Source organism: Rhinolophus ferrumequinum (genome assembly GCF_004115265.2).
Source record: "Rhinolophus ferrumequinum isolate MPI-CBG mRhiFer1 chromosome 15 unlocalized genomic scaffold, mRhiFer1_v1.p scaffold_54_arrow_ctg1_1, whole genome shotgun sequence".
In the NCBI taxonomy this organism is placed as follows: Eukaryota; Metazoa; Chordata; class Mammalia; order Chiroptera; family Rhinolophidae; genus Rhinolophus; species Rhinolophus ferrumequinum.
In genome coordinates, this window is record NW_022680357.1 from 3020862 (window position 1) to 3048128 (window position 27267).

General features: G+C 61.7%; 1 protein-coding gene across 3 annotated transcripts in view; it reads left to right on the forward strand.

Annotated features, from left to right (window-relative positions):
- Positions 1–1058: 1058 nt before the first annotated feature.
- The window catches only part of CACNA1H (calcium voltage-gated channel subunit alpha1 H), a 64305-nt gene continuing 38096 nt past the window's right edge, over positions 1059–27267 (forward strand). For 2 of the 3 annotated variants that reach the window (XM_033101811.1, XM_033101813.1), the window contains exon 1: positions 1302–1731. In XM_033101811.1, coding sequence (XP_032957702.1) covers positions 1433–1731 — 299 coding nt within the window. In that variant the 5' untranslated portion in view covers positions 1302–1432. Of the gene's footprint in view, positions 1132–1301; positions 1732–27267 lie in introns of those variants that run through there. The other variant, XM_033101812.1, reaches the window with a different exon arrangement.

The following is a 27267-nucleotide window of genomic DNA, read 5'->3' on the forward strand; positions in this document are numbered from 1 at the left end:
AGTGTGTACCACGAGGAGAACTCAGTCAAGGGACCCCTGGAGGACTCCATAGAGGAGCTTCGCTGATCTGTTCCTCGTGTGCTTAGTGTGAGAAGGGCCTGGCCCCTTGAGCAGGGGCCCAGAGGTCTCCACCTCGGAGGGTCTGGGCACAGGACAAGTTCGTAAAACCTGCCGCTCTCGCGCGTGCGTGAGCCATGTGCGTGTGTGTTGGGGGAGGTGCACATACAAGAGCACCCAGAATCCCACCCACCGATACAGCAGCACATCACAGGCGCACGGTCAGACCCGGGACACACACGCGGAGGGGGACAGACACTCAGCCCGCAGTCATAGCCACGGCGCGACACCCAGGCCCGCCCTCGGCCCTTGTCGACCCCGGCCCGCTTCGCGGTGGGGGCAGGGGCGACTCCCCGTGGTGAAAGAGGGAGGGGGAGGGCCCGCCTCCGCGTCTCGGGCCGCCCCCGCAGTTGGGGGCGGGGAGGACGTTGGCGCCGTTCCCCCGCCCCTCGCCCCCTGCCAAGCATCTCCGCGAGCGCCCCCTGCCGTCCCTCGCGCCCGGGAGACGGAGGGGGGCGCGGTGGGGAGACGGGCGGGGTCCAACTCCACCCTCCTGGGCCCTAGGGGGGCGGGGCGCCCTCCGCGATGGGGGTGGGCGCGCCTCGCGAGCGCGCCTCAGGGCGGGGGCGGCCCCTCCTGGCGCCCTTCCGCCTCCAGGGGGGAGGGGCGCCCCCCGCCCTGGGGGGAGAAGCGCCCCCGCCCGCCGCCGCCCGGCCCCGCCCCCCTGCGCTGGCCCCGCCCCTCCCGCCCCCATCCCTCCCTCGGCTCACTCCGAAGTTTCCTTGCGCTGAGCGCGGATACGCTCCGGGCTTTCTCGCCGCGGCCCGCGCCCCGCGCCCACGGTGCCCCTGGCCCGCGCGCGTCTGCCCAGCGGTACTCTCCGCGCCGGAGCCGCCGCCGTCGCTGGGTTAGCCGGGACCGTAGCGGGAACGGGCGCCGCGGCCGGAGCCGGCGGGCCGGGGGCGCGGGCCGGGGGCGGCGGCGTTCCAGTCGGGGCCGAACGCCGTGCCAGGTCCGCGGTGACCGCGCCGCCCGGGCAATGCCCGCGGGGACGCCGCCGGCCGCGGGAGCGAGGTGAGACGCAGCGAGGACGCGCGCTCCACTGCGCGCCGGGACCCTCTCAAGTTGAGTACAGCCGGCGAGGAGCCCCTTAGGCACCCGCTTCGGCCCGGCGGTGGGGGAGGGGCCGCTCAGCTCTCGCAGGAGGGAGGGGGCGGACGGGGGCGGGGGGCGCATTTGTCTCTAATAAGAAAAGACAAAGACATCCCGGCGGCCGCGGCTGTTCCCGCAGCTCCGCTCCGCCAGAGGCAGGCGAGGCTGTCGTTCCTGGGGCCCGGTCACCGCCTATCCCCCGCAGGTGCTGCCCACCGCCACCATGACCGAGGGCGCACTGGCGGCTGGCGAGGTCCGAGTGCCCCTGGGCGCGCCTGACCCGGGCCCTGCGGTGGTGGCGGGGGCGTCCCCCGCGAGTCCTGGGGCGCCGGGGCAAGAGACCGAGCGTGGGTCGGAGCCCGACGCGTCGCCCCCGGAGAGCCCAGCAGCTGAGCGCAGCGCAGAGCTGGGCGCCGACGAGGAGCAGCCCGTCCCGTACCCGGCGCTGGCGGCCACTGTCTTTTTCTGCCTTGGGCAGACCACGCGGCCGCGCAGCTGGTGTCTTCGGCTGGTGTGTAACCCATATCCTTCCTGGGCCGCCGGGATGCGGGGGTATGGGGCGCGGGACTCTCAGCGTGCGCCCCCGCTCATCGGGGCTTGGACCTGGCTCGGGCCGTGCGAGCTGGGGCGGGGGGCGCGGGGCAGGGGCGCAATGGTAGCGCTTCTCCAAGAGGGGGCCCGCGCTTTCGGGGACAGCCGGGCGTCTCTCCCATCCGGAATGGAGTATCCCGGGTCCAGAGGCAGCTCGTGCCGGGAGAGGGTGAAAGAGTAGCGGCAAGGCCACCGCGGGCTTGGAGGGGAGAGGGGTCGTCAGGGAGGGAAGTCGTCACACCCTGCACCACCGTAGGTTGAAATCAGCTGAATTATTCCTAGGTTTACAGAACGTCTGCCCTGAGGAAGGACCCTCGCTGGGGAGGGGGCGGCTGGAAGGAACTAGAGTAAGGGGAGCAAAGTTTTCCACCTGTGCCTTGCGCTTCCGAGCGCCGCAGGAGACCCGTGGGGGCCGGGAAGCGGTGCGCGTTCGCCAGTCCTTTTCCACGTTTCACGGAGAGAGGTAGTGACGTTGGTTGTGAACTCGCCTTTCCAGGCTGAACTCGCCTTTCCAGGGTGAACTCGATGCTCTGACAGTTTTAAATCATGCGCAGCTGGGTTTGGGGGGCAGGGAGGCAGCTGGCTCTGCACCCGGGAGCCCCTTCTCCGGGTGCTTTCTCTGGCTGGAGAAGAGACCACCTTTTTTGTTCCTGGCCAGAGCGGCACAGACTTTCAGAGAAGGTTCCAGAGCAGAGCTGGGTCTGGCCAGGAGGCATTTCTGGGATGCAGACGGCAAGCTGCTGCCCCCCAGCAGGTGGCCTTTGGGTGCTGTCAGCTTTGGTTCACCCTGGCTGGTGGCTGGTTCTCCCCACCAGTCTGCCGTGGGAACTGGTTGCCAGGTGGCCAGGCTGTGGGTGTTGAGTCTGCCTGTGCTTGGACTTGGGGGGACTCGATGTCCCGGATAGGCAGTTAGGTAAGAGGGGGGCCCCCGGCTGAGCAGAGGAGGTTTGACAGGCGGGACCCTGATCGTAAACTTTCCATGTCAGAGTTGAGGAGACAGACAGAGGTGAAATGAGCAATGTTGTATATATTTTCCCTACCTTGTGTGTTTAACTGTATAAATATTACATACAGAAGAGGAGTCGGTGGAAAAAAAGTAATAAAACCCGTGTTTTTCTTTTCTCAAGTCCAAACAGGGCCTGAGTCAGAATCGCTTTCTGGTTGCGAGGAGGTGGTGGTGGTGGTCCAGGATGGTGGGCCCAGGGCAAGGCAGCAAGCTTCAGTGCCTGCCTTTGTCCTTTCAGTCTTTGGGTGGGGCTTGGGCCTCCTAGCAGCACCAGCCTGACCTTGCACGGTGACTGTAGGTGTGTCTTCTCTCTGGAATCCAGCCTGGCATTCTCTCCAGAACTTCATTTTGGCGGGAAGGTGGTGTGGCTTGGGTATGGTGGTGGGTGACGTCCAGGGTGCCGGCAGGCCCTGGGACAGATGAGACAGGAGGCCAGCCCTCCTTGCATGTCCGTCACTTCCAAGCACAGAGACCAGATAGGGAAAGAGCCCAGTGGGGCCTGCACTTTCTCTTTCCTGACAGCCCTTGGGTCTGGCTGCTCTGTCCCCTCGAGGCTGAGGGAGTCATTGAGCCTGATTCTGGTGTTCTGGGTATTCCAGGTGGGGCTGCGTCCCTGAGGATGTCTAACAGGCTTGTTTGTGTTTCTCAGTGGAGGCGAGGTGGTGGGGTGCGGGGGAGTCGCCTCCCCAAGGCCCGGTGAGGACCCAAAGCCGTGGAGGAGAGGGGTGGGATTGGTAGGGCCACTTGCCTGTGTTCCTCTCCCTGGGCTCTTTTGTGACTCAAGAAAGGGGATGGCTCTGTCACCTAGAGATGAGAACCATTCCCTCTGACTGGCAGGAGATTGAGGAGCTCAGATCCTAGGATAGTTTTTCTCGAGTTCCTGTGGAAACCCCACATCTGTCAGGAAGGGTGGGCCCATCAGGACCCTGCCCATGTGGGGACGGCTGTTGATCTCATGCAGACGCCAGGCCTTGGCTCGGGGTGTGCATGGACCATGGGGAGAATCTAAAATAAGCTGGAGTGCCCAGACAGGTGGAGATCAGCTCCCTTGGGGAAGCCCGTGGGCATCACAGGTTTCAGATTCCTGAGAGTTTGCAGAGAACGGGGGGGGGGGGGGGGGGGGGGGGCTCTTATGTGAGGCAGGGTGTACAGGGATGTCCCCGTGGCTGGGTTTTCCAGGGGCGGTGGAGTGTCCTGTCGCTGCAGGGTGTTTCAGTCTCCCTCCCTGGAGGTAGCTGTCACGTCAGGGCACTCGCCAACCTTCCCTGGAGCGTCCTCTGCTGCAGAGGGTCAACTCAGAGCTGGAAATAGGATCATTGGTTTGCCTGGGAACCTACACTGCGTAAAGCAACACGTTGCTCCCAGGAGGCTGGCAGAGTCCCAGCCAGTGTCCCCCAGCTGGGATGCCATGGGCAGTTGAAACGCAGGAAGGGACCTTCATTAAGCCCGGCACCTTTCCCGATCCCGAGTGGATCGCTCCCCACACACGTGAACATGGATGTTCTGTTTTTGCCTTCGGGGAGACACTGATCCAAGGTGAAGGTGTTTCTGAAGACAGTCCCCCTACCTTTATTGATTTACTGTGCTGTTTGGAAATATAATTGTGCTGGAAGTTTTGGGGCGAGTGCTATGTCTCCTACACTGGTTTATTTATAGCAGAAGGTGGGTGGGATCTGTGTTGTAACCCTCTTGGCTGGGTTATGTTCTGCCTGGGCTCCCCTGGGGTTCCTGACTAGGCGCTTGCTTGCATCGCAGCTGCTGCGTCCCAGCACTCAGGCTGGGCAGGGTCCCCCAGTGATGCTGGCAGCTGGGAAGGGGGCCCTGCTGAGGTCCCCCTGTGAGCGAGGGAGACTGGCTTTGGCCCGACCATGGAGTTTAGGGACTAGAAGGTGTCCGAAGGGGCACTTAGGGGCTCAGGGATGGTGAGCACCTCCAGGAGGTGTCTCCCAGGGGCTGGGCACCCAATACCCCTTGGCTTAGGGCTTGGAGAAGGCAAAGGGCAATCCAAGGTCATGCAGCTGCAGAGGGCAGAGCTGGGTGAGCCCCGTCTCACTCTCGAGTCCACGTGTTTGGCAGGGCCCTGTGGGCCAGGAAGGTGAGGCTGGACGAGTCCAAGTACCTAACGGCGTCTCGTAAGAGCTGATGCTCCGAGCTGTCACATCTCTCGGTGGTTGCTGCCAGTGCCCAGGGCTCCCAGCGGGCGTGGGCGTCCCAGTGAGGACATGGGGGGGCTGTGATCTGGAAAAGGGCAGGCCCCAGGCTGGCCTCACCTGCCTCCCTGCCTCCCTGCATCGTCAGGTCCCTCTGCCCCCGCAGAGCTGACGTGAGCAGGAAGGTCCCAGGTCCTCACCTCCCTGAACTCATGGCTTTGACCCCCAAGCACTTTTGCTGTAGCCACAGGTCTTCCCTCAGGGGTTCCAGGCTCCCTCTTTACCCCAGCGCCTGCCTCATTCCTGGCCCCGGGCCCCTCATCCTGGCGCCAAGGTGTGTCTGTTTCCCTGGACTCGGAGGCCCCGGGCTGCCCTTTGGGGTGCTGACAGGCAGGCACTGGGTGGCCTGGGGCTGCAGATGGACAGGCCACGTTGGCCTTAGTACAGGGGTGGGATATAGAAGCGGAGTGGCCGGCTGGGATTCGGAAGGCCTGGGCTCCGCGACGGATGCTCCCAGCACTGTCCTGTCTCCCTCTGAGGAGGAAGGCGTTACAGGGCGTCTGTCCTTGTGCTGCCGAGGCTCCCACTGTTCCCCTCACACATGTGGTTTGCGCAGAGCACTGTGTGCCTGGCGGGCATGGATGTGTGCCTGGCCTCCAGGGCTTGTGTGGGCAGGAGGTGGAAGTAAGACGGGTGCCTTAGTGGGGTCTTTGAGGAGAGGGGCATGTCCCTTGAGAGATGGGGAGGGTGACCGTGGGGAGATTTCTCAGCGCCTGCAGGAGGTGGGTGGTGGGAGCCCCGCTCCTGGGTGGCCGCTCCTGGAGGGGCTGGTGGAGGGACCCCAGGACACAAGCCTGAGTGAGAACAGGGCTATGTGATGCGTCTTTCTCCTGGGTTCCATGGAGCATCCATGTTCTGGGGCTGCTCCTGGAGGAGGTGAGGTTGGCCTGGGCCGCGTGGATGGGTAGGAGCTCGTGGTGGAGAAGGAATAGGAAGGCTCTGACGGGGTCTCGAAGGGGTTTGCTTCCGACGAGAGGGCAAAAGGGGGTGATTATTGATGACCTTGTCCTGGTCAGAGGTTCAGGTTTGTGTCTGGCCCTGGGGGTGGGCGGGGGGTGGAAGGGGGAGATAGCGTGAGCGGGGGTCTGCCTGCCTGAGAGGGACCTGGCTGTGTTGTGTCCCTGTCACTTGCAGTGCCTTGGGACTGCCCAGGAAGGATCCCCCTTTCTCTACACAGTGGCCTGCATCTCTGGCCATGCCCGTATCCCCACCCACAGGGCTGGAAAGCCGGGCAAGCGTTTGGTGCCCCTTGAGCTTACTGGCGGTCTGATTAGTTGGTGGAGGCCAGGAAGTGCCCTGTGTGTGTGGTGAGGCCAAATGTGGCCCCTGCTCCCACATCTGCCACGCAGCTGGGCCCTGGGGAGACTGTGTGTGGGTGGGGGGGGCGGTGTTTTGAGGGTCTCGGAGGAGTGGTGCGGAGAACACCCTCTGCAAGACGGCTTCACTCAGCAAACCTCTACCAGCCTGAGCTCTGTGCTGGTTTCCACGCCAGGCCCACCATGGGCTCCCCTATTAGTATTGGTAAGCATCAGGCCCCTGTGAGCTCCCGCTGTGTGCCCAGGGTGTCCAGCTGTTTGCCATTCTGCAGTGGAGTGAGGCTGGCCTGATCTCAGTGAGGGCCCTTGGGAGGGTAGGGTGGGTTAGATGGACGCTGAGAGCCAGGGAGATTGTAAGAACTTGGTCACAGGACCTGGGGTGGGGGAGACACGGGGAGTACACCTGGAGCAGGAGTGTTCAGGCGGAGGAATGGTACGTGCAAAGGTCCTGAGGCAGGTGGACTGCAGCTGGGGGTGGGGCGTGTGCAGGCGAGGAGGGGAGAGAGGCCAGGAGAGGCCTATGAGCAGGGCAGGCGGGTAGTAGGCCGGCCTGGGGGCCCAAGGAGCGGTTCTGCCTCCAGCTGGGGGTGGGGCTGTTCCCTTAAGGGGGAGCAGTACTGGGACCAGGCTCTGGGGGTGCAAGCGCTAGTGGAGACCCCTGCAGCAGCAGAGGCTGGGGGGGGGAAGGTGCCGGTGCTTTTCCTACCCCCACACCTTTGAGGTCTTAGGTGAGGCTATGGCTGTCGCCAGCTCCTCAAAGGAAGCTCTTGGCCCCGGGGCCATCACCTTTGGACCGTCCAGATTTCCCTCTGGTGGTCCGTGGTGCTTCCCCCATTGTGGGCAGGACAGCTGCCCCCGTCCCCACGCCCCAGCTGCTGGCCAGACTCCTATTCCTGGCTCAGGATGTGCAGGATTGATGGCGAGGGATGGGCCAGGGGTGAATCCAGGCAGCAGCTCTGTGCAGTCAAGGTCAGGCAGGAAATACGTCACCATTATTTACTGGGTGTCACCTGTGTGCGCCCTGCTCCTCTGCCCACCCTGGAAGGTAGGGGTATGGGATCCCTTGAGACCAAGTGAGGAATGTTTTTCTTCTTTCTCCCTCTTGCAAGTGGGTATTTAACTGAGTGGTGCAAAAGCCCAATTACTCTCTCTCCTCACCTTCCCGGTTAATTTTGGTACAACTGGGAACAACTGTAAGTCACGTGGGCTTAGGTTGAATTTCCAGGCGGGCAATTAAACTCGGGCGCCTGTCCTGGGCAGACGACAAGGGAAGTCAGGCCATCAGCACACCGTGTGATTTAGGGCCCAGAGCCCCAGTCAGAGATGGGGGCGGGGGCGGGGGGCGGCCCTTGTGAGTTAGTTGGCAACGGTTCCGGCACCATCCCTAGAGCTCTGTGCGTGCTCCGGATGACAGATGGGGACCTTTGCTGCGCTGCCTTCACAAAGGGAGTAGCAGCTCGCAGTTTTGCTCAGAAGGGGCCCCCGCTGAACAGACACAGGCCTTCGGGGGAGGCGAGGGTGTGCTGCTCCACGTGGCCCAGCGGGCAGGCTGGCTAGTGAACACCGGTGTCCCTGTGTCCAGGGCGCTTGTCCCCCTGTTGCAGGGGGGAGCCCAGGTGGTGGTGGTACTGTCAGCCTGGAGTTCTGCCTAGTGGGGACAGTTGATGTGCTCATTTAGAGCTCGGGGTAGGTTCACTGCCGTTGCTAGTTCCCCAGAATCAAGGGGGAGCAGGAAGCCTCGTGCCGTGAGTGGCTGCCTCTGCCCCAGCACCTTTGTTGGATGCGGGAGGGGTTTCAGGGGTACCAGGAGCACCCTCTTCTTTCATGTGATGCTAAAAAGGGCCAAGGCCAAGTCCCAGAGCAGCCCCCCACCTCGGCCGCCACCACAGCCTCTCGTTGCAAAGTTGGGGGCAGGGCTGGCAGAGAAGGGGCCCTGGAACCCCATCTCCCCAGGCTCCTGAAAGTTAGGGGCTTCCCAGGGTGAAACCAGCCTGAAGCCCTACCTGGTGTAAGATAGGGAGCTGACAGTGATAAAAGCCCTCCTGGGGTGGACCAGAGGTGGGCGGGGCCGCGGCCCTGGTGTTGGGGGTGGTGGCCCTGCAGGGATAGCTAGCTGGCAGTGCAGGGAGGTGCTGGGAGCCAGCAGAAGCCTCTTGGCCTGCTGTGGGGGGAGACAGCTACAGGCGGTTCTCCTGGGTGGGCACAGCTCCCACCCCCGCCTGGAGTTGGGCAAAGCCCTGCCCTGGCACTGGTGCAGAGATGCACTTGGCAAGCAGCAGCTGGCCTGCTTGGTCGCAGTGTCCTTTCTGTTCTGGGCTCTGCCTGTGCCCCCACCCCCACCCCAGGCTGGCCCCCAGGTGAGGTCAGGGTGCTGGTGTGGTGGGGTCACCTGGGAGGGGGCGGGGCTCAGCCCTTTCGGGGCTGCTGTGGCCTCCGGCTGGGAGTCTCAGCCTCTCCGCCTCCCCCTTTGGTTCTAGTCCTTTCTCTCTCTTTTTCTTCCTCCCCACTTTCTACTTTTCTGCACCTGGGAGAGCCCCTGGCAGGAGGTGGTCTTCTCTAGGCTCCTCACTGCTCTGAGACTGCTGTGGGGCACCCCCACGCCTCCTCAGGGGACGTGACCTGAAGGCAGTGGCGCCAGGAGTCAGTGACCCCCCTCAGGGAGGCCAGGGCTGGGGCCTTGTGGGATTCCTGGGGTCTCCCTGGCCGCAGGAGGAGGGGCTAGCAGCTCCCTCCTGCAACCTGAGTGGTTTCGCCCTCATCACGTCTGACCATCCTTCTCCATCACTTAGGGTGGGATTCTCTCTGGCTCAGTTCATGGCTGGCTGGTGACAGGGCCACACAGCAGAGACTCTGAGGGCCTGACAGGGACGCAGACCCCTGGCTCTGGCCTCAGCTTTAAGAGTGCCCAGGCCTCCCCTTGGGTCCCCCAGCCTTCACAGAGGGTATAGGGTATCTGACCCATTAACGGAGGGAGGAAGAGGCCGGGGGAGTTTTTCTAGAAGGTGGCAGAGCCTTTGGACAGAGTGTGTGTCCCTGAGGTCCCAGGAAGCAAGGAAGATGGGCTCTGAGCCTGGGGGTGCCCCTCCTGCTCCAGGCCCTGCGGGGCTGTTGGAGGCTTGGGCCCCGCTGCCAGGGTCACCACCCCAAAGCCGCCAGGCCATGGTGGACAAGGTCGTGGTCTAGGCATCAGTTTTCTGATCTGAGTAGGCCTGTGCCCCTCGAGACCTCTCGTTGTGGTTATGCATGGACAGTTGGATGGCAGCCGGGTGCCCCTGTCCCCACTCACTACCCTACATGGAGCCGTGGCACAGGGTCTCGCTCGGGGAGGTCCGGTAGCTGTGATCATCTGGACCAAGGGCTGAGCCCCCGCTTTGGGGAGGAGCTTTCTCAGCCTCCTCCAGCTGCTGACAAGCTTCCTCCGGCATTTGGGGAGTGGGGAGTGCCTTAGGAGCGAGCCCCCTTCTCGTTCTCAGGTGTGAGCGTGGGATGCGGCGTTCCTTGTGCCAGGCCTGAGGCTGTGTCCTGGGCCTCCCGCTTTGTGCCTCTGGGGTGACCTCTGAACCCCTCTTGCCTTCCAGGTATCCCTGGAGGCCTGAGGCCAGCTGTGGCTCAGCTGCCCAGCCTTGGGCCAGCCCCAGGGAGCTGACGGGACAGAAACGGAAACGTAAGGAGTGGCAGCGTTGAGGCTTGGCAGAGAGGCGGAATCCCCACCAAATGCTGGGGGCATCACTGCAGGGCCCGGGCAGAACAGCCAGGCTGGTTAGCGGTGCCAGGAGTGGTCAGGGACAGGCAGGTGGACAGAGTGGCAGGGATACCCTGCCCGGGGCCGGAGTGCAGTGTCCAGGGTGTGGCTGTGGGAGTGTGAGCGTCATTCACACAGGCTGGCACGTGTAGGCCAGTGTACTGGCTTGAGTGGTGTCCCCTGGAACCTCTGAATGTGACTTTATGGGGAAATGGGACCCTGAATCTGATGGCGGGTGTCTCCATAAGAGGAGGCAATGAAGACAGAGGAGGAGCCACGTGAAGATGGCAGATGTTGGGGCGAGGTGTCTACCAGTCCAGGGACACCCAGGGTTTCCCGCAGGCACCAGAGCTGGGAGAGGCCTGAAACGGACTTTCCCTCATGGCCCCCAGAAGGAACCATCCTGTGACACCCTGAGCTCGGCCCTCTGACCTCCAGGCAGGGACAGCACTCCCGTGACTGAAGCCCCCTTCTGGGGTGCTTTGTTCCAGTGGCCCCTTAACCCAGCCGGCACATCTCGGGCGTGCCCTGTGTCCCCAGAGGGAGATGCAGTAGGTGCTGTGTCTACTGTATTAACAGGAGGCGGGCCTGTCTGTATATCACTGTCAGCCTCTAGCTCAGGCTCTCCGACAAGGAGCCGAGCCACCTGGCCAGGGAAAGCCCACCCAGAATCAGCCATTCCGAGCCTCTCAGAGGAGAGCCCTGACCACACCCTGAGCGGTGTGTTTGCCCACGTCCTCCAGGTGCTTGGGGGTTTGGCCAGGTGGAGCCCGGTGCCATCCCTGCCCCACCCACCCCGGCGGCTTCCCTGAGATGTCCATTGGTGTCCGTCCATGACGGATCTTTGGACACCTTTCCACGGGACTGACCTTGTCCCCCAGGATGGAGCCCCTGGAGACTTCTCGGAGTCTGGGACCCTCACTCGGCAAGTGTTCCCCCTGTGCCGTGGGGGGCTTTCCTGCTGCCTCGGGGGGTACAATTTGGGTGTGACTGCGCAGAGGGAGCCTTGCTTCAGTCCCGCCTGGCTCTGTCCTGAGACCCTTGGCCAAGCGGAGGGCTTCCTTTGGGGTGCAGTAGGTTCCAGCTGCTGCCACATCCTTTTCTGAGCAGCCGTAGGGAGGCACTGCCCACAGGTGGCTGGAGAAGAGACAGGCTTGAGTCCAGAGCTGGGCGCCCTCCAAGGACCCCTCACCCCAGAGCCCAGCCTGGATTTTGTTGGGTGACAAGAGTGTGCTCGCTCAGGCCCAGGCTCTCTGTGGAGTCCCTGTGGCCCCAGCCCAGATAGGGAGGGCCTGGGGTGTCAAAGCCATGAGGCTCCTGACTGGTGACCCGGGGCTTCCTGGGCCCCTTGTTTAGGGCTGTGGGGCCGTGCTTGGCTGTGTGGTGGGGGCACGAGACATGCAAATGGATGAGACCCTGCCATTGCCGAGACCACCGGCTGCTCTCTGGGGGACCATCCACTGGCGCCGGGGTGTGTGTGTGAGCAGACTGTGGGGTGCTCCCAGACTGCTGGGGGTGGCTGTGGCCAGGTGGGTGGGCAGGTGTTGGGTGGGCCCCAGGGTGCCCATCTGAAGGGTGGTGGGCATCAGGGACCTCGGGGTGGGGCAGAGAGACAGAGGTGTGGGGGCACCTTACCGGGGCCTCTGGTTCTGGGACCATCTTAGACCTTCTCCCTAGAGGTGAGGGGGCCCCTGGCATCTTGTCTCTGTGGCTCGGGAGGGTCCCCTGAGCAGCTGGCCTGTGCCCAGCGCTTTCCTAAACCCCAGCCCCACGCGGGTCAGCCTGCCATAGGGACAGGAACCCAGAGCACAGGGGGTGACTGCCACCTGCCGGGAAGGAGGAGAGGGCGATGCTGGCCTCTCCAGGGCCAGATGGGGTCCACGCGGCATCATTCGGCCGCGTCCCTTTGTCTTTGCAAGCAGTGGCCTGCCATGGCCGCAGTCTTATGAGTCAGCCTGCATTAGCGCCTCATCGAAATGGATGAGGACACTTCCCGGGTCTGAGCTGCTGGCAGGGCAGCTGCCCAGCTCTGGCCACAGACAGAGCCTGCTGTGTCTGGCAGTGAGGTGGGGCCACGTGTGACGTGCCCTCAGGCGTCCCAGGCTGGGCCCTCCTGAAGTTCCCATCGAGCGGGAGCACCCTGTCGCTTCAGTGGGAGTTCCAGGACGTGACGAGTGCCCCACGTGGGGGCGCAGGCCGTGGAGGGAGGTTTCAGGGCAGCCTCTCCCCGTGGGGATGAGGGACACGAGAAGGTGTCGGCAGGTGGAGCGTCTGGGGTGGGTTTGAGGCAGGAAGGAGCCAGCTGACTGTTGGGACAGGGGGTGAGGGGCCCACCTATTCCCCCATTCGCTGAGCTGGGTGCTGCCATTGACGGCCTGGCTGGCGGCACATGTTGCCATCCTGAGAAACGTTCGAGAAACCAGCAGCCGTGTCACGGAAATGTCCCACCAGATGGACTTGGGGTACAGAGGCTCACAAACGGCCAACCCCGCTCCATGGTTTTATGTCTTAGACGCCCGGTTTCCCCGACACTCCTTACTTAATATTCCAGAGCTTTTTTTTTTTTTCAATCTACATTTGAAATCTGGGTCATTTGAACAAGGAGGGGCAGGCAGAACCTTTGCAGGGAAACTGCGAGCCACAGTGGGTGGGCTCCGGGAGGGGGGGTCTGGCACTGCCTCTGCCAGTGGAATTTTTGGGCATTGGGGGGGTGGGTGGGGGGGACACCGGGGCAGAGAGAAAAGGGGGTATCTGGCCCTTCGGGGTTCAGGGATCCCAGGCTGCCCCTGAGGGTGAGCAGTAGGGCCACCGTGACGCATGTGGCTGCAAGGTCCAGGCAGTGTCCCAGCACCCCACGCTCTCCTGCCCTGTCTCGCCCTACCACCATTTCTCTTCCTTCTGGAAGTTCAGGGGCTGGACCATCCCTTCCTGCTTGGCATGAAAGAGCAGCCCCGGATGTGTGACTCCTAATTGGGTAATTGTCTCTGTCACCCACATGGGGAGTGAATGGTGGGCATTTGGGCCCAGAACAGGCCTGTGGGTCCTCTGATTGCCAGTCCCACGCTCCTTGTCTGTACGTGCTCCTTGGCTATTTTGCGGATACCACTGGTAGATGTGTTCTGGCCACAGATTCCAATTGAGCGCCCATGGCTTGGTGGCAGGGATTCCTGCATTGGCATGTGTTTTCACTGGGATGTCACCTGACTGGAGGATGAGGACAGGCCAGGGGACTGGCCAGGACGGGGTTAGGGGTGGCCAAGTTCTTCCTGGGAGGGAAGCATCCCTCACCCTGGAAGGCCATGCTGGGCTCTGGGTCACATCCCTGCCCACAGCAGATGGGGGAGCATCCTGCAGGTTGGGCGCTGGAGCAGGGTAACCGTGAGGAGGAGGCCCCCCCATTTGCCACGGGGAGCCCCTCTTTCTGTCTCAGCATCTGAGTTTTGTCTACCAGTGAGGAAACTGAAGCTCAGAGTGGGTGCCCGGTGGCCCCCAGGATTCAGAGCCCAGGCCGGCTGACTCAGGCGCCCGTTTGTTCACTCCACTCCTGGTTTGGCTGAGATGGAATGCACACTCCACACAACTCAAGTGCGCAATTCTGTGGTGTTCACTGTAGTCCCAGAGTTGTGCAACTGCCACCACAGTCAATTTCGGAACATTTTTATTACCCAAAAGGAGACCCCCGTCCCCATTAGTGGTCCCTCCCAATCCCCCTCTCCCAGCCCCTGGCATCCACTAATCCACTTTCTGTCTTTGTGGATTTGCTCGTTCGGGACATTTCATACGAAGGGAATCACACACACGGTGCGATCTCTGTGTCTGGTTTCTCTCTCGGCGCGTCGTGTACGCAGGGCGCATCTGTGGTGTAGCGTGTCAGTGTTTCCGCCCTTTTCGTGGCTGAGTAATATTCCACGGTCTGGATGGATACGTTGTGTTCATCTGTCCCTCTGCTGATGGCCGCTGGCTTGTTCCCACCTTTTGACTGCTGTGACTAGTGCTGCCATGACAGTCACGTACAAGTTTTGTTTGAATCGCCCCCCCACCCCCTTCAGTTCTCCCAGGAGCGGAGGTGCTCGGTCATCGTGGACTTGTGTTGAGTCATTTGAGGAGTGGTACCTCCTCCTTCACCCCTTGCCCACTGGGCTTGGGTCTCTGAGCCATTGCAGCAGCCTTGGCAATGGTCCCAAAGGAGGTGGCCGGTGGTCATGGTTACGCCACACCCAGCCCGAGCAAACCTGTGTGAGCAGAGTGCTCCCCAACTCCCCTCTGCAGACACTTTGACCCCTGGGAGGTGGGCAGCCCTGCCCCATCGGTCGAGAAACGGGGACCTGACGGCCTCCTGGGTGGGAACTGCCCTTCTGATCTGGATTTCCTTTCAGTGGTCCACCTTGGAGGGCCACGCCGTCGGAGCCACGTGGTCTGCCTGGATCTGCGTCCTGGCACACAGTGGGCACACGGATGGTGGGGCATGTGTCCGCGGGGTGCCCTGGCAGGGTGGTGCTGGGCTTCAGGTAGGAGTAGCTGGTGTGTGTGTTCACTCCACATCTATCTCTCCATCAGCCCTCTGGAGAATTTCAACACCCACACTTGGCATAAAAAAAATTATTAATGAGCTTGGCACGGTTGCCATGGGAACCTGTTGCTAATGAATCTCTGGGGCTTCCTTTTACCTTTGCCTAGCTGCGCAAGGCCTGAGCAAGGCCTGAGCTGAGACGCATGTTGCCGACTAATCAGGTTGCTGTGGCAACGCCTGTCGCTAATCCCAACCCGGGCTCCTGGTTTACTGGCTGGGCCCAAGTTGCATAAAGAGATTTATTGAGTTCAAGGCTGCTTCCAGATTAGAAACCCTTCAGCCCCCTTGGTCTTCCACCTCTAGGGGCCACACACGGGTCCCTCAGACACAGAAAACGGAGGCTGCTGGAGCCTGTGGTGTTGGGTGTTTGACTAGAAAGAGAAACGCTGGAGGATCGATCTTTGGCTTGGTTCCCTGTGTCTGTCCAGGGGGCCGGCACGTAGTAAGTGCTCCGTGGACGCTGAGTGGATGAGCTGGGGCAGCAGTCAGGTCCGTGGGAGCTGGCGTGTTCCCAGGTGGCCTGTGGCCCTACAACCCCCAGGGTTGGCACCCCTGCTTCTGTGTGCCCCATGCCTGGCCGTGGAAGAAGGAGTGAGGGCTGATCCCAAACGGTGGACCCGAATCCTCAGGGGGGAGGGTGGGGAGGGTAGACTCAGTGGCCCCGACCGTCCTGTGATGGGAGGGGGCGGCACGGAATGGCCATGGTGACTTGACTGTTCACGCTCACTTCGTGGCCACCCCAGGAGCCCCCCCACATGGTCTAGTCTGTTCTCACGCGAGGCTGGCGCTGATCCCCACTTGGTGGGCATTTGCCATGGGCACACTTTGCCATGGGCATCGATGGCCTTCTCGCCTCTGATTCCGCTGGCGCAAGTACTCTTCGGCAGACCCCCAGCTCGGGGGTCTGAAGCACGTGGGTTCCATACTCAGAGACTCAGGGGTCCAGCAATCTGCCCTGGGGCCTGGCTCTAGGACAGGGCCAGCCATGCTGGGAGGTGCCCCGAGCCAGGAAGGGAGGCTGCTGGACTTGGGGTTTTCGCTCGCTCTCCTGCTGCTCTGGGACCCTCCAGCTGCCTGAGTGGGTGTTGGGTGGGAGGGAGGTGTCTACCCCCCACCCCACAGCTGGGATGATGCAGTGTTGCAGGTGGGGAGGGCTTCCTGGAGGAGGCCATCTCCACTTGGCTCTGATGGGAAGCAGGTGGGAACCAGGGTCTCTGTCAGGGTGAAGCCCAGTGTGTCTTGTGGACCCCGAGAGCCCCTCTGGATGATCCCTGAACCCAGCTCAGGGATCTGCACAGAGCCCCCTGGACTCCTTCCTTCTGGGGGTCCCTTGTCCTTGGCTGAGCAGGACACCCCAGACCTTGTCTCCTGAATGAGTCTGCCCGGCTGCCATAACACAGCACCACAGACAGCTGACTTAAACCACGGATGTGTATTTCCTCCCGGTCCTGGAGGCTGCAAGTCCAAGATGAATGTGTCAGCAGGGCGGGTTTCTTCTGACGCCTCTGTCTTTGGTGGCTAGATGGCTGTCTCTGCCCTGTGTCCTCACCTGGTTGATCCTCTGTGTGTCTGTGTTTCAGTCTCCTCACCAGATAAGGACAGCTGTCACATTTGATTACAGCCCACTCACGTGCACTCCCCCTCCCCGTACCTTAGTCACCTCTTGAAGGACCCTGTCTCCAAATGCAGTTAACATTTTCTGAAGTTCCGGGAGCTAAGGCTTCAACGTAGGAATTTCTGAGGGCGGCAGCCAGCTCATAACACCTCCCCGAGCCCCTCAGACCCTGGCTGGGCTCTGTCTCCAGTTCTGGGGTCTCTGGTCTTCCTGAACCCCCATGCAACCCCCCTTAGAGCATGAGGCAGGCCTCCCAGTACGGCTGAACCTCCCTACGCCCTCCTGATACGTGTGGCCACGTGGCCTCCTTCACCCACGTTCCCTCCATCCGCCCTCTGCTCCTTGCTCGCCTTGGGGCCCCAGGGTAGCATCCCGTCCTGAACTACCCTGGCAAGCGGGTGTCTAAGCCGTGGGCCTGGACGTAGGGCTCACGGACGCAGCACTTATTCTGTGGCCGTGCCCGGGCATTCGCTCTGCAGACCTCGCTCCTCACAGGGTCCTCGTGACCACTGGGCAGCATCTGGAGGTGGACCAAGCTGGGGTCTCAGGTCCTAGAAAGCCCACTATTCGGGATGAGCTGGGGAGGGGGTGCTTCTGCCTGTGGGATGGGGTGCTCAGCACACACCTAGAGCCGCGCAGCCTGGAGGAGAGAGGAAAGGCTCTCGGGAACTCCAGGGCATGGATCGGTCTTCTGATGCCGGGGTGGTCTCAGTCATGGGATTTGCTGGTGGAGGGCTGAGACCAGAGAGAGGCGAGGGAGAGGGCCGGGCCTGGGTGGCAGTTCCAGGCCCAAGGCCTCAGCTATGTATGTGGCTGGTGGAGCTCCCTGGCTTGTGGCTGCGTCCACCTCCGGGTCCCGCTAGGCCTGGCCTGGACTTGTCTCAGGCTGGGCCGTCCACAGGAGCAGAGGGCACGGGACATTCGTTTGAGAAGAGAGGAGGCTGGGGTCCCACCCCAAGGACAGGGAGGACGGCCATCTCGTGGCCCATGGGTCCTGGATGGCAGGTGAGGTCTGGAAGTTGCTCCGCTCCCTCGAGTGAGCCGCAGGCAGATGGACAGGTAGGTACAGGCCATGAGCGGAAGCCTGAATGGTACCCTGTCCCCACTGCAGGCCCATCTCACTCACAGGCTGACACCGTGGGCCGAGAGTCAGCGCTTGGATCAGAGGTTTGTCCCCAGGAGCCTCAGGCCACCTGGGCTGGTCACCCCAGGACCCCTCCTGGCCACATGCCCCTGCCCCCCTCCCCGGAACTGCTGTGCTGCCTTGAGTAACTGGGTCCCCACATAGAGCCAGGAGTCTTGGATTGTCAGTACTTGCTACCTGGCAGCACCCAGGGGGCCCCTACAGGTGTCTGTACGCCCGTCCTTCTGTGTGGCCACTGTGATTTTAGACCAGCAGCTCCAGCACTGTCAGGTTTCCTTCCTGAAGGAATGTGAACTTGCTGATGGAGGCATCGGCCAAAGGCAGAAGCGGCTGGGCAGCCATGACTCTCCCGTGGCCAGGATTGGGGTGTCTATGCAGACACTTGGCGAGGAGCCATGTGTAGGGGTGTCTCCAGGGGCCTCTGTAGGCCCCCCAACCCTAGGCGGAACAGGCCGAGGCAGGCTGGGTGGTGTTTGGGGCCAGCTCCCTAGTGTCCACTCGGGCAACCTGGGTTCTGTGGGTCAGCCTTCCAGCCCTCTCTGTTCCTCCAGAGTCGCTGTGGCCAGTGTGTTTGGCCTGAGGCATGAGCTGAGCTGTGTCTGCTCGCTTTTCAGGGCTGCGTGTGGCCTGGGATCTGGGGCTGCGTGTGTTCAGGGGGTGAGGGCCAAAAGGGACAGGGACCCGAGGTGCCCCGCGCCCAGCCAGTGGTGTGCTGTGCGTGGCCCGAGTGGGCAGGTCTCTCGGCTACAGTCACCAGATGTGTGTCCAAATGGGGGTGTTGGTGACGGCATTGGAGCAGGGCCCCCTGCGGCAGCAGACTCCCCAGGAAGCATCTCCTCTTTCTTGGCCGGGGCAGACCCAGTTGGTGTCTGTGTTGGGGGCGTTGTGCAGGGGGCAGGGCTCTCGGGGTGACTCTTCCCTCTGGTGCCACCTCCCTGTGCTGATTTGAGCCTCCCAACTCTACTCCCAAACCACTGCCTTCTTCCACCTCGGCCCCAAACCTTCTACCTAGACCTCCCCCCCCACCATGAAGTGGCATTCTCTGGACCAGCCCCATCCGCTGCCTCCTGGCTCACAGGTAACCCCTGGAAGAGTGGGCTGCCCCCTCACCGGGCCAGGTGTCTGGAATTCAGGAGCCAGCCTCTGAGCTCCGTTGACGGACGCCTGAAATTCTCTGTCCTGGCTGCACCCTGTTCTGGGCAGCCCGCCTCCCCTACCCCGCCTCCCATCAGGTCCCACTGGGAGTGGGTGGGCAGGAAGCCTGGCTGGGTGAACCCTGGAGCGCAGGAAGGGGGGGGCTTCCTGTGGCCCTGCCCTCCGCCGGCCCCATACAGTGCCTGAGGGTGGACATCCTCACCCAGTGCCACAGAGGCCTCTCCCTGGGCGGGAGGCCGGGGCAGTCGGGAGGGTGTCCATTGTCCCCGCATCCACAACCACCAAGCTATGTGCCCCCCTCCCTCCCCCCTTTTCGGAGGCTGATGGAAAGCTGGGCAGGGTCGTATGGCCCCACTGGGCACTGGGGGCCCAAGCCCTGCGCCCACTGGCTCAGGGAGGCCGGCCCCAGGTTGGGTGGGCTGTGCCCCAACACAGACTTTCCTCTCTGTGCAGCCGGACCCTTTAGAATCACGTTAGGAAGTTCTGGGGCCACGGTGGCTGGGGTGTTTCCTACACGTTTGAAATACAGCCTGCCTGCCGGCTGATGGGAGCAAGGGATGTTTTAATTCCTAATTTAGACTGTTTATCTGCAGAGCTCTGGAGGCTGGGCGGGAAGAGACAGTGCCCCCCCCACACACCCCCACCCCTCCCAGGGCTCATCCCGCCTCCAATGCTCCAGTGCCTGGTGGGCACAGAGGTGGGGAACTTGTCTCTGGACCACAGCCCAGCCAGCCCTGGCGGCATCTGTGCAGTCAGCTGGGTACCACCCAGACTCCAAGAGGGGCAACCCCTTCCCCACCCTCCTGGGCCGGGAAGTCCACCAGCAAGGTGGGGCGGGGCCTCGGGAGTTCTTAGGAATCTGGGACAAGGCAGGCACACTCAGCTGTGGCCTTGGGTCAGTTTTACCGGAAAAGTGAGCTGGAGAAATGGGTGGGGGACACATGGCAGGGGGCAACCAGGCCAGTGAAAAGCGAGTCTGACCCGCGTCCCTGACCCGGGCGGACTCCCCTCCACCTCCCTAACCTCCTGCAAAGGATCGATATTGTCTCTCAGATTTTAATTAGAAAGGGGCTTTCTTTGTCCAGCACGGTAATGATCTGGTTGATGCCAGATCATTCCTGGTTGTCATGCCAACGGGGGGTGCACCCCTTCTCACATCCCTCCTGGACCATCCCCTGCAGAGGGGGCTCAGAGGGGTCTGTGGCAGGGAAAGGCCGAGACCCTTCCTCGGGTGGGGACCAAGGGTGGGCGCCCGCGCTCGTCTCCTGTGTACCATGTGTATTTTATTTTCCTCCCACGTGTCCCATTGCCTTTGGGACACCTGTGATGTGCTTGCCGCTCGAGGAAAGAGCACCAGGAGGACACGGGGCTGGGTGGATCCTTCATAGCCACCAAAGGCAGCAGGTCGTCACACCAGAGTGGGAACCTGCGTCTCGGAGGGTCCTGCAGCTCCTAGTATGAGGTGGTCTGGCACGTTGGTGAGCAGCTGCCCGGTGCTGAGCTTCGGGAACTTGGTGCTGCCAGCACAGGTGTTTCAAGGGGCTGTGCTGGCCAGGTCCCCACATCCAGCTCTGCCCCCCACCCCTTGCCAAGTTGCCCCCGCCCTGTCACCCCTCCACCCAGTGCAGACCCCTTAGCCCCTTCTCCCCTGTCGCTCCCTTCACACCCCCTCGCCTGGGGCCGGCCCATCCTGATCCCACACAGGCCTCTGTCCCGGCTAACAGTGTGCGCCCCCATCCTCCTGGGGTACAGTCTGGGGAGCGTCTGGTTACCCAGAAGCCTCCTTGTGGAGGCCTCCCAGGCAGCCCCACTCCTCGGGGCTGGAGCCCCTGGCAGTCTGGGGGCCTGCCCGGAACCTGGGGCTGCTTGGGGCCTCTGTGCAGCATGTCGTCATGGGGATTTGAGGGGGAGGCCGAAACGGGGGGTGGTGATGAGCTCTCCTTGGAGAAGCTGCCCGGACTGTGGCCAGCTGGGAGTTTTCTGAACCCCACAGCTGCCCCTTGTAGGCAGCACGCCCCCTTTAGTCCACCCGCTGGCCGCAGGCCTGAGATCCAGCCTCCCTGGTGCTGCCGTCCCACCCAGAGCCAGCAACCAGACCCTCAGGAGCCGGACCTCATACCCCTAAACCTTTGCCTCTCTGAAGCTTCTAGAAATGTGTCTGAGGTTGGGGGGTAGAGCTCTGAAATGTGCCTTCTGCCCTGGGGCAGGTCCAGGTGCACTCGGCACCCGCTTATTTCCTCCAGCGCTCTGCGCCCCAGGCTCTCCTCGGCCCCCACCCCCTCAGGCAGCGCGCCCGAGACTTGGGAACAGCAGGTAACCCGGTCCTCCGAGCGGGATTCCCTAATTAAAGGATTTATTATTAAAGTGCACGGCTTCCCTGGAGCTGCCTTCCTGCAGCCTGGGAGATGGGCCCTCAGCCTGGCAGGCAGCCTCCGCCTCCTGGGCAGTGGGGACGAGCTGCAGGGGTCCCTGCCTCGGGAGGTTTCGTTCCCCCATGAAGGGCCCTCTGAGCCCTGAGTGGCCCCTTCAGGGCCTTGTGGGGTGGGGGCCTGTCTGGGATGCTTGGGGCCTGGGCCAGCCCTCTGGTGATGTGCTCAGACCTTTGGCAGACACAGGGAAGGGGTTCTGGGGGGACGCATGGGAAGGGAGGGGCCACTGACCCGCATTGGGTGGGGGTGGGGCGTGGCGTGCTGTCCATGTGGGAACGGCACTTGTGTGGCTGAAAGGGTCTGGAAGTGCGTCCATCCCCTGTGAATATTGGGGAGCATGTTGAGGTGTGTGGTTCTGGGGGCCAGTCGGAACACAGTGGCAATCTTCGGGGGCTGGGCACCATTGAGGGTCCCTGAGAGACTGGCAGGTGGGTCCTGGGGTCAATGGGACCGTGGGGGCCTGGGAAGGAGCCCCATGGAAGGGTGGGGGCTGTGGAGCTCTGCTGGTGGTGGTGTGGGACCTCCTTTGGGGTGCGGGAGCCCCTGGCACAATGTGACAGGCCCAGACACCCAGGTGGTGGCTGATGACAGCCGGCCTCTCTCTTCTCCAGTCCAATAACACAGGTCCCCAAACTTTGGGATCTCCTGACCCTTCACACTCCGGTTAATTGTAGCCCCAGGAGCTTCTGTGACAGGACTCTCTCAGTATTCACCTTACTGGAATTTAAAACTGAGAAATTTAGAAATTGCTGTTCAGTAATTCATTTAAAGCAATAATAAACCCCTTATGTATGAACATAGCATTTTGTCTTATGAAACATGACTATATTTTGCAAAACAAAAATGTAGCAAGAGGAGGAGTGTTTTGTGGTTTTGCACGTATCCTAACTGGCATGATGGGAGAATCATCTAGAGACAGCGGGATGCTTCTTCCTGCTTCTGCGTCAGGTCGGGAAGCCTCTGGAGAAACCCTACATACCAAGCGGGGAGTGAATGAGAAAGGTAGTCGCCTCAGAACCCTGAAGAGGTCGGGTCCCCAGCCCACAGAATTCTCCTGGCTCCTTCTGAAAGGTCTTCTCCTGGGGTGAATGTGAGGTTCAGTGTCTCTGTTTTGCAGATGAGGTGATGTCTGCAGCACTTGAGAAATTGGGCAGAAGCGCAGGGCTTTTGGGGTCCTAACCACTTGCTCTGGGCTCAGGCAGGTGGCAAGCTCAGTTTGCTCACCACTACCGTGGGCTCAGGAGGTGGGCCACCATCAGGCCTCCTCCCTCCTTTTGATACCAGTTCCCTCTCAGAGCCCACCCTGGTTGGAACTGGACCCCTGGTTGGAGTACGACCCTCCTGGAGGGGGTGATAGTATGCAGATCCCCCAGTGGTAGGGAGTCTGAGCCCCCAACTAGGCTGGACTAGAGGGGGAAAATCCGTTATTCGGCCAGGCTAGAGGTGGGAGGGATGGGGCCATGTGATTCTTGGAGGGAAGCCAGTGCCCTGTCAGGCTGTGGGGTCCAGCGTGACGGTGGCCTCTTCCCTCCCTACCCCCAGCAGGTGCACCTGGCACCTTCCTGAATGCATGGAGGATGGACAGCCTGCTGTCCTGGGGAGTGGGGAGGCGCCCCATTGGGAGTTTTTAAAAAAAATGACTCAGGACGATTCACAGAAGCCGTCCGTTTCCTGCTGGTTTCCAAGAATTCCGCTCAAACATAATGGATCGCGTTATTAGGGGATCGATTCAGACACGAGTGGCTGGAAGGAAGCCAGGATAGGCCAATCTGCGTGCTGCACGGCCATGAGACTCCCCAGGGCCCAGGCTTGTAGTCAAGGGGAGGGTAGGCAGGCGGCCAGCCAGCAAAAGGCGCCCACCCCCATCAGCCGGGTTGGGCCGCCGGCTATGTGGTGGGAAGTGGGGACCAGAGGCCTATTGTGCACAGCTCATCCTTGTGCGTCTGTCTCCTGCAGAGGAGGCTCAGCTTGGTGTATGACTCACAGGGTGAAACCCTACTGTGCGCAAAGCATCCACAGCCCCACCCCCGTGTGAGAGGCGTTTGTGAGTGCACAGTCTATGGAAAGTGAATTCCTACTATGTGCAGGACGGAGCCCAAGCCCCACGTAATTTGAGGTCCTACTGACCAGGTGATTTCATTGAATGCGGCCCTACTGTGTGCACCCCCCCCACACGTGCACAACCCCATGTAACGTGCGACCCTGCTGTGTGATCCATTGGGAGTGAGGCCTTACAATGCTCACAGGGGTACCGACCCAGCAAAGCCTGCTGTGTACAGGGGTCTCCTGAGGGCCCGTCCTTCTGTGTGGGGGTGAACAGGTGTGCTCTGAGGAGCCCCAGGAGGGTGCCTCGTCCTCCAGGAGGTCTGCGCCTGTCCCTGATGAGCCAATCTGTGTTGTACTATGAAACCCCAGTTGTGGTATGGGGAGGGGGCATCCGACAGGACCCTCGCTCTTCATTGTCCAGTGCTGTGGGGGGAGGGAAGAGTGGGGGCTGGGAGGCGTTGCCTCACTAACTTGGAGACTGCTCTGCTGTGTCATTGGCCCCTACTCTGCCTGCCCATGGGACCCCCTGTCCCTGCTGCTCTGCCAGCAGCCCACCCAACTCTCATCTCAGGGCCTGGGCACGGGCTCGAGGGCCCCCAGCAGCCAAAAGGCTGGCTCCTTTCCTTCATTCCGGCCTGAGACACCCTTAACTAACTTGATGTCCCTGCTGGCACTTGTAAGTGCCAGACCCATCACCTGTTTTTCAGTGTCCTCTGTCTGGTTCCATGTAGGCTGGCCTTTGTTCACTCATGTCCAAGGACCCGGAACAGTCCCTACCGTACAGTAGGTGCTCAGTAAATGACTGAGAGAGCAGAGGAGCTCCTGGGAGAAAGAGTCCTTGGTATGGGTTTTGAGGGATGAATAGAAGTGTTCCCGAGGCAGGAAGGTAGATGGGCATTGCAGGTGGTGAGCTCATTGGGACTGGACTTGGGATGTCACCTCGGCCAGGTGTGCTCCAGTGACTGCGTCAGGCAGAGCCTGGGTCCTTCCCCTGTTGTTGACACTTGGGGTTCCTTCATGGGTCCTCCCGTCTACACCTGGCCTAGGCTTGCAGTGCGTCAGGGACATCCTGGTGGCCGTCAGGGGTTGGTGCGCCTGTGGTCGCTGTCCCACCTCTGGTCACATGGGTGTACCTTGTTCAGCGGGGCTCTGGAGGCAGTGCTTTCGACTTCTCTGCAGACTGGCTGGCACAATGGCTCAGCCAGGTTCTCAGCTTAAAGATTTCGGCCCATTATATGCAAATACTGTGCCTTTTGAAATGTTTGTGCCAGGGCTGTCCCGACTGTTGGCGTTGAGTGTGCTGCCACACGGAGCTCTAAGTAGCACCTGGGGAAGGAGGACTCCGTCTCCTGTCTCAGGGCCCTGGTGTTTTGTCAGCAGCCGGCTGCTGACAAAACACCAGGGCCATGGCCGGTGGGAAGATGTGGCACCTTCCCCTGCTTGCCTGCACTGGCGGCTTACCTGGAAGTTCTGAGGGCCCAGCTGTGCGTGGCCACCAAGGTCGGGGACTTGGGTCTGGGGGCCTGCACCTGCAGAGTTGGCAGCAGGCTTTGGGCAGCACAGGGAGCTCAAATGTATTTCCTCCCAGTCCTGAAGGTTGGAAGTCAGATATCAGGGTGGGGGCAGGGCTGGTTCCTTCTGAGGCCTCTCTCTTCAGGATGTAAATGCCTTCTCCTTCCTGTGTCCTCGTGCTGGTAGGACACCGCCGATTGGGTTGGATTAGGGATCACCCAAGTGGCTCTATTTTACCTTAATCATCTTTTCTTTAAAGGCCCTTTCTCAAAATAGTCACATTCTGAGGTCTGAGGGCTTAGGACTCCAAAGTATGAATTTGGAAGGAACACAACTCAGCCCATAACATGGGGGGTGGGGCACAGGGCCTAGGAAGGACCTAGAGAGAGGCGGTGGCCCATCGTGGGTGGCCGAGCAGGGAAGGCGACCATGGCCTGGGCAGAAGGATGCTGGGGGCCAGTGTCCCCTGGGCGTGGCACTGGGGGCCCTTTGCACCTTGGTTCCTGGATTCCTCATGTTGAGTGTGTACTGCCCCCCGGGCCAGACCCGGGCCAGAACGTGACCCTGAGCTGTGGGAAGCTGTCCATTCCCCGTGCAGAGGGCTGTTGGCCCTGAACTTTGGGCAGGATCTCCGAGGATGCCATTGTGTAAATGTCAAGTCCGGGTGCTGGGCTGGGGTGGCCGGGACCTCGCCCTGGAGGGCAGCGGCCCTGGGAGGCGTGGGGAAACGGTAGTGCCGGGGCAGTGAGCCCAAGTCTAGCTCCTTTCACTTTGAAGTTGACATTCTGAGGGTCTAGACTGTCCTTTATAAATGTCACTGCTATTAATAGCAGGGTTGGTGGAGGGAGGTCCGAGGCTGAACGCCTGGTGTCCCAGCCTTTGCAGCCAGAGGGTTTTTGGGGTCCAGAGGGGAGTGGTGAGTGGGGCTGGGGGAGCCGTTTCCAGTGAGGATCCAGTGGGCTTCCTGGGCCTTCCCAGAGAAAGCAGCGTGGGTGGGGGTTCTGCTCAGGTGCAGGGAGGTCCTCGAGGGCTGGGACGAGGTGCCCAGGGGAGACGGGAGACCCCATTGGGCCTTGAACTTAGTGCGTGACCAGGAGCTTTCTTCTCTCTGGGCCTCTGTGTGTCCATCTGTAAAACGGGAAGCCAGAGTCCGTGACCTCCAGCCCCCCTCCCCATCTTGTGCCCCCACCCCCCCCCAGCCCTGGGTCAGAGACCACACAGCTGGGCACTCCCTTCCAAGTCTCAGCTGAAAGCCACATACTTCCTCGCATGGCCATAAGCCTCCCTACCCCAGGTTCCCTCCGGGGATTGTTTTGCACGGAAGTCATCTCCTGGCTGCTACTTGTCAGTGCCCTGCCTGCTTCTCCACCAGCCCCTATGCCACCACCCTCCCTGTGCGTTCCCAGGCCACTGAGATCTCTAGTCAGCAGTGCGCGTTGAACATGCTTCTTATTCCATGGCCACCTGAGCCCGTGCCCCCACTTGGGCCAAGTCCCACGGGTGGGAGGTTTTCATTGCTGTGGGAGAGTTACTGCTCTGGTGGGGCTCTCGGGGGGCCATAGCGCCTGGGGGCAGCCTGGCTGGGCATCTGGCAGCGCCGGTGCCCAGCGTCTGGGTGCATTTGTCCCTCAGTGGCCAGCTGGGGCCTAGGGCTGTTCTGGAGCCTGGGAGCAACTTGAACTCTCAGAGATGGGACTCGTCTGGAAGGTTCTGGATGTTGCCTACAGGGGCGGAGGCTCTGCCCAGCCGTGGGCTCTGCTGGAGCATCCTGCAAGGGGGCTAGACCCGGCCGGGGGGGTCACTGCTGTGTGTAGAGCCTGGTGTGACAATGGTGCCTGACTAATGGTGGTGACCAGACGTCTTCTTGGGCACAGGCTGTGGAGGGGTCAAGGATGGAGAGAGGTTCTGCCCTCCTCTGGCACACTGCCCCTGAAACCTGCCTGGGATGTAAAACCATCTCTAGGGGAGGGGATTGTATTTTTATCCAACACCCCCAGGGATTCTTGAGTACCAGAATGTTTGGGAATGTGCCCAGGGGCCAGTGGGGAGGGTGTGTGGTCCCATCTGTGGGTGGGGACTGTGCCCATGTGCTGTGGGAGAGCAGGCCAGGTGGGGGGAGCCTGTCCCCAGTGACCACTTTGCTGCCAGGCAGCATGTGTGGGGAAGCCCAAGTGTGCCGGGGAGCAGCCATTCTGGGGACTCGTGCGTGTGCAGAGGTGTGTGTCCGCCATGGGTGTGTCCCATCACAGTTGCTGTGTGTCCCAGCTGTGAGCTGGGTCCTAACACAAAAGATGAGGCCATGTTTCACCAGCAAAGTCAGGAGGGAGAGACTTGGGTTTCTTTGGATTCCCCCTGGAGGGCAGAGCCTACTCCCGTCCTGTCCTGGTCCTGTCCCGGCCCCAGACGGTCCCAGGTGCCTACCCCAGGCCTGCAGATGTCCTGCCCCTCCTCCAGCTCCTGGCCAGGGGTTGTGGCCAGGTGGCTCACTCCCATTCTTTCAGGAAGGAGCCTTTCTTTAAACCAGCTTCTTGCAGCCCCTGGGCCCCTTGTGTGGGGGCCGCCTACTGGCTGTGGGGGCAGGGCAGGACAGAGCAGAAGGGCGCTCCCAGCCGTTCCCATGGAAGGAGCATCCAGTCCCCCGGGTCGCTAATTCAGGCCTGGGGCAGCTGTGCAGTGGCGCTGAGGCAGTTATTTCTGGCCAGGAGAATTCCTGCCTGGAGCA